Here is a 6,774-nt window from a genome sequence, read left to right on the forward strand (position 1 = left end):
ATATTAATTGTAGTGACTAATATTTCTGTATTAGGCCTATCCTATAGCCTGTGTTTTGGTCTGAGTGACTCAAAGAACCTGTCCTGAAGAATTTAGGAGTATTTTTTGAATAATAATGTATACCTTTTTGGTTTTTGCTCAATCTGATAGGGTGGCCCTGGCAGGGCCTGGCCCCCCAGTGGGTGGGCCTGGGTGCCTATGCTCATCGGTTATACCAAGGAGGACACTATCTGATGTGAATGTCTGCAATTTTCAGTTCAACCTATAGTAGGCAAGGCTTGCCTATATCAACACCATTTTTGGATATGAAAGCCTAACATTGGTTTAAATAGCAATTTAAACCAATGTTAGGCTATCATGTCCAAAAATGGCATTGATATACGCTAGCCCAGCTAATAACACCTCCTTGACAATAAAGACGGCTCAATTGTTGATCTTAATGTCTATATAGGCTAGGCCAGTCAGTCAATAGCATGCATTACAGAACTGACAGGAAAGCAAGGTCATATTTAGTGTCTTCTACTGTATAGACTTCAGTGGATTCCTGGAGTAGCTGTGCCCTCTACTGGACACTTGGTGAACCTAACCAGACCAGTCAATTTACATGTTGTTACGCCTGTGACAAGGTAGGCTAAATAATGATTCTAAAAACGCTGCAAGACGTTGTAGGTGTAAGATACATGTAGGAAAGTCTAAACGTCCATGCAGCCTCATATGCTGAGATAATATTAGGAATAGATATTTCTCCATATATATCGATGCAGAGAGGAATCAGTGAGATGGAGAAAGAGACGATTGAATATGAAGAGATTGAGAAAGGCAACAAGGTGAAGGAGGAACAAAAGAATGACAAAAGCTAAAGCGTAGTGTCAGACAGAAAGAAGATGGAGCTCAAGATGGCAAAGCTGAAGGTGCAGAACATACTGAACTTGGCCGAGATAGGAGAGGTGACAGTGGAGAGTACTAAGCTGTTAGCTGAGAATGAAAGGGAGAGAGAAATGTTGAACAAACAGAGAGAAAGCTTAGAGGCAGACAAAGAAAAAATAGAAGTCAAGATGACAAAGGTGACAGTGGAGCACAAGAGATTGTTAGCTGGGAATGAAAGGGTAGAGAATGAGAGTGTGAGAGAGGAATGGATGGAACCTCATAAGAAATGGTTTGAAGACAGATTTGGCCAAAGCAGACCAGGATATGAATCAGACCTTAGTAGCCTGGAAGGAGGACAGGGGGAGATGGGCCAAGGCCAGGGCTGGCCTACAAAGAATCTGGGATCAACAGGGGGAAAGATGGATGACGGAGAAGGAGGAGATTAATAGAAGGATCCCACAGGCAGCAGAGGAGTGGATGATTGAGCTGAAAGAGACGGAGAGAGTGATATAGATTCTGGAAAGAGAAAAGATGAGGATTATTTGCCTGAATGGACAAGAGAAGAAGGGATGGGAGATGGAAAAGGGAGATATGGAAAAGGAAGAGTAGCGGGAGAGAACGAGTAGAGAAACTGAGAAAATGCAAATGGGAGAAAGACAGATGGGCAATAGAGAAGAGAGATATGGTGGAGAGGATGAACAAAGCATTCAGGTACAGTACTCCATTTAACCAGTCACAGTTCAGGGAGTTCATAAATCACCTCCTAAGGGTTATACTAGCCGATTCATCAGATTAAGTTGACTGCATGCTAGAGAATGATTAATAATAATATCTCAGATCAATGTCTAACATATGAAACAAACAGTTCCCAGAGAGTCAGGGCAAAGCTAGAGAAGAAGAAGAGGAAAGAAAGGGAGATGTTGGAGAAGAACAACGTGAAAGAGCTGCTCAGAGCTAGAAAAGCAGAGAGTAAGGAAGAAGTGAAGAAGAAAAAGGAGAGGGTGAAAGCCCACCTGGACGAGGTGACAAGGAACTATAACGAAAAGAAACAGAGGGAGAAAGAAAGAGAAAAGCTGTTGAAAAAGGCACATGGCAAAGAAGATCACATGGCGTACATCCCAGACAACTGAAGAAGATGTCAGAGCAAATACTGTCAGCTGTCATTGGTCGAACGTTCATTTCTATCTTCTTTCATTTAGTGGAATACTAGTGGAAAACTAAGATGTGTATTAAATGTGTATGTGGTTACTGGATAATGCCATGTAAGTTAACATTGCTGACATAGTGAATATACACTGCTCAAAAAAATAAAGGGAACACTTAAACAACACAATGTAACTCCAAGTCAATCACACTTCTGTGAAATCAAACTGTCCACTTAGGAAGCAACACTGATTGACAATACATTTCACATGCTGTTGTGCAAATGGAATAGACAAAAGGTGGAAATTATAGGCAATTAGCAAGACACCCCCAATAAAGGAATGGTTCTGCAGGTGGTGACCACAGACCACTTCTCAGTTCCTATGCTTCCTGGCTGATGTTTTGGTCACTTTTGAATGCTGGCGGTGCTTTCACTCTAGTGGTAGCATGAGACGGAGTCTACAACCCACAAAAGTGGCTCAGGTAGTGCAGTTCATCCAGGATGGCACATCAATGCGAGCTGTGGCAAAAAGGTTTGCTGTGTCTGTCAGCGTAGTGTCCAGAGCATGGAGGCGCTACCAGGAGACATGCCAGTACATCAGGAGACGTGGAGGAGGCCGTAGGAGGGCAACAACCCAGCAGCAGGACCGCTACCTCCGCCTTTGTGCAAGGAGGTGCACTGCCAGAGCCCTGCAAAATGACCTCCAGCAGGCCACAAATGTGCATGTGTCAGCATATGGTCTCACAAGGGGTCTGAGGATCTCATCTCGGTACCTAATGGCAGTCAGGCTACCTCTGGCGAGCACATGGAGGGCTGTGCGGCCCCACAAAGAAATGCCACCCCACACCATGACTGACCCACCGCCAAACCGGTCATGCTGGAGGATGTTGCAGGCAGCAGAACGTTCTCCACGGCGTCTCCAGACTCTGTCACGTCTGTCACATGTGCTCATGTGCTCAGTGTGAACCTGCTTTCATCTGTGAAGAGCACAGGGCGCCAGTGGCGAATTTGCCAATCTTGGTGTTCTCTGGCAAATGCCAAACGTCCTGCACGGTGTTGGGCTGTAAGCACAGCCCCCACCTGTGGACGTCGGGCCCTCATACCACCCTCATGGAGTCTGTTTCTGACCGTTTGAGCAGACACATGCACATTTGTGGCCTGCTGGAGGTCATTTTGCAGGGCTCTGGTAGTGCACCTCCTTGCACAAAGGCGGAGGTAGCGGTCCTGCTGCTGGGTTGTTGCCCTCCTACGGCCTCCTCCACGTCTCCTGATGTACTGGCCTGTCTCCTGGTAGCGCCGCCATGCTCTGGACATTACGCTGACAGACACAGCAAACCTTTTTGCCACAGCTCGCATTGATGTGCCATCCTGGATGAGCTGCACTACCTGAGCCACTTTTGTGGGTTGTAGACTCCGTCTCATGCTACCACTAGAGTGAAAGCACTGCCAGCATTCAAAAGTGACCAAAACATCAGCCAGGAAGCATAGGAACTGAGAAGTGGTCTGTGGTCACCACCTGCAGAACCATTCCTTTATTGGGGGGTGTCTTGCTAATTGCCTATAATTTCCACCTTTTGTCTATTCCATTTGCACAACCGCATGTGAAATGTATTGTCAATCAGTGTTGCTTCCTAAGTGGACAGTTTGATTTCACAGAAGTGTGATTGACTTGGAGTTACATTGTGTTGTTTAAGTGTTCCCTTTATTTTTTTGAGCAGTGTATTTGAAATAATGTATCTAACTTCTTGAGTGTTGAAAAATGGTTCCCACTACATGGCCAAGCTTGAAAGTCAAAATTGGTTGCATTGTAAAAAATGATGAAGAAAAAAAACATTAGATAAAAAAAGAAAATCTGGCAAAACAATGTTAAAAGAAGTAACAAAATGGACATTGAAAAATCTTGAATGCAGTTATTGAGCAGTACAATACAGTATATCTGACCCTATGGTTTGACATAGGAATGTAGGAATATTTGGTTTGTTTGGCACTGTGTGTGTATGAACGGAGACAGTAAGCACATCCGCCTCTTCTTACCAGACATCCTGTAGTAGAGGGTCAGAACCTAAGAATCAGCTTAAGTGTATGGGTGAGGGCACTCACAGCCGACCGTTCAGACGGGTGAGGCCATAAAACACAAAAACGTTATTTGAGGGTGCAATTCTTTACATTCAAATGTATCTTCATTTTTATTGTCACCTGAAATTCACATTATTTCAATTTGATTCATGATTTCTCAGTGGAGCAAGCTCATTGATCAATCAATCAAGTAGGAAGAGGAATACATTTTTTATACAAACACTACAGTAAACAGGATGGCTAAATGCTTCACATTGCCCCAGCAGCCTAACTACAGTCACAGCCTGTCTAACACCTTGGTGTACAGTGCACATCAACCTTTGAGTGCTCCCTTATTTATTCGCTAGGCGGCATCAGTGTCAAAGATTGTGTCGAGTGGCCTCTTGCGGAACCAAAAAATACATGACATTTTCCGGTCACATTTGTCAGAGGGACAACAAGATGTACGCGTACCAACTCAAACGGCACTCATAAAACGTACTCCTTGGCCAACTTCAAATATAATCTTCTTACTCTGAGTCGGTAAATATTTAAGTACGAGTGACTTCCCTTTGCTAGCTGTGAACATAAACTAGCTAATGTTAGCTTGTTTTGCTCTACAGCATTGTACTCATACTCTTATTAGACAGCATGCTGGCTAGTTAGCGAATGTGACAACACAGACAACTATGGCAGAGCAACCACAGCTAGCTACAGTAGCTAACTTGTGTCGTTATGATTCTCGTTGCAATTTCATCTAACTTTTTGTGCACATCATGCCAACATCTATGTCCTACTTTGTGATTTCAGAGAGTGATAAAAAGTCGAAATGAGACCGCACGTATCTGTGCTTCGCCTCCCGAGAGGACCTGCTCCGAATGGCCGCGGATTCGACCCGAACTCACCCCGTTTCATCGCGCTGTGTCCAACTACTATTTCAGCTTCGACTGAAACAGCGACTGACTCAGTCCAAATTAGAGAAGAGCAGCGGGCACGGTCGGCTTTGAGAGAAAGCTTTCTGAGAACGCTCATAGCCATGACCAACAAGCAGGTGCAATTCCACATGTACGAGAGAGTCAAGGTTGAGGCAAAGTTTGGAGCTTCGGACATTGACGTGCTCAATTTCCAAATTTCGGAACTACATACCCCCATTGGGGTGCAGAAAGAAGCTCTGCTCAGGTGTCAGGATGTCATTTCATACTCCTTTGATCTCTGAACAGTGCTGTTCACCAATTTGTGATGTTTTTGAACAGATATCCAAGAAATCTGATTTGAACTGTTATTTTTAATATGATTTTGTTTCACATACAGGGTGTTTTGGGGGAGTCTGATAACTGTTCCATTGCTACACAGGGTGTTCTGTCTGGCCGAATATGTAGAAAGCTGTTTCCATGTATTATTCTGTTACTTTGAGTATGAGGGAGACTTGCCATTGCCATATGTTATTTTTTTATGTGGCCAGCCAGGTATTGACAACACTGATATACAGTCTATGATTTGATGTTTCATAGTTTCCAATTCAATGTACCTCCACTGGAGGGAGATGTCAGCACTGTCTTTGCAACAGGCATGTCAGGGGGCTCTTATACCACCAGGTTATCTGACACTCAGCAGTTCTCGGCTGTCCAGTCCATTTCAATAGGAAGAGACTAGGAAACATGTCTGCAGGTGGAATTTGGATTTAATTGTCTGGAAACGTGAAAATCTTGGCATTATTCCTTGCGTATAGGACAATGTGGTTCTTGTCTTGTTCCTTCTGATAAGATCTGTTGCTGAGATACGTTTGTTTACCACTGAAGCCTATGACATTGTCAACAGGCATATGCACTTAATCTTTGTTTTGTTCTACTTTGAATAAACATTTTGTCACTTGCATTGAATTTCACAATGTGTTAATTAAGTAGGCCATATGTTGTAGATGGTGTTGGTATTATCGACGTTGTCGTATTCCTTTCACTGAATGGAATATTAACTTTCAGTGGTCACTGGTTGTCCTATAGTTTCAAATTAATCTTTTTATTTTGATAGGACCCTGACACGTTGGCCTACGTTCCAGTATTGTGCCAGTCATTCCAGATGCTATTGCAACCTCTGGTTTTCTAAGTTAATATGGATGAGGAGAAAGTAGACCTAGCCTAATTGATCTTCGACTGCCCAGTCTTTAAGACATTTGTTTAACGCACTATAAATGACTGTGTGTTTAAGGTCAAAGCTCTTTGCGTACGTTGTGTGTGTGGATCAATGTGACATCTTAGTTTACACATTTGTCAGTTGGAACTCATGAGTGATCAATAGTGTAGAGTTCGTCATCCTCACAAATCGCCCTTATGAAGAGGCATCAGTAATATTTCATCTTCCTAAAAGGTGTGTTTGTGTGCGTCTCCAATAAATACTTTTATTGGAATGGCATTAGGCGGTCGGTGTGCAGTGCAGTCTCCCTCTGCTGTTGTGCCTGAATGATACTGACCGCTTTGTGGAGACAATCATCAATGAGAGGGTGAGTCATAGCCATCCAGCCCCCCTCGGAAGTATGAGTAAAACCCTGTGACGTCATAGGGCCCTTGTGATTAAATCAGGAAGCCCTCAAGGACGACCAATGTTAATTTCATATTCCCAGGCAGTGGCAGCAGTGCTCAACTCCCTCCCAGCCCGCACTCTCGTTGATGTGCGTCCCGTCCAAGCTCTGAAAAACACAAGTGGTCTGAACG

The 6,774-nt window shown here is 43.8% G+C and overlaps 1 protein-coding gene across 2 annotated transcripts; it reads left to right on the top strand.

Moving 5' to 3' along the window:
- The first annotated feature begins 4,513 nt into the window (after window positions 1-4,513).
- Window positions 4,514-5,941, top strand: LOC120018820 (gem-associated protein 7-like). 2 transcript variants are annotated; one of them, XM_038962034.1, is made up of 2 exons: window positions 4,514-4,609; window positions 4,877-5,941. In XM_038962034.1, exon 2 carries the CDS (start codon window positions 4,896-4,898, stop codon window positions 5,280-5,282), a length of 387 nt encoding a protein of 128 aa, XP_038817962.1. In that variant the 5' UTR covers window positions 4,514-4,609; window positions 4,877-4,895; the 3' UTR covers window positions 5,283-5,941. The 2 variants fall into 2 exon arrangements, with proteins under 2 accessions (XP_038817962.1, XP_038817963.1); XM_038962035.1 differs by having other exon boundaries at window positions 4,522-4,621.
- The last annotated feature ends 833 nt before the right edge of the window (window positions 5,942-6,774 follow it).

This window comes from Salvelinus namaycush, chromosome 23 (assembly GCF_016432855.1).
Source record: "Salvelinus namaycush isolate Seneca chromosome 23, SaNama_1.0, whole genome shotgun sequence".
Classification (NCBI taxonomy): Eukaryota; Metazoa; Chordata; class Actinopteri; order Salmoniformes; family Salmonidae; genus Salvelinus; species Salvelinus namaycush.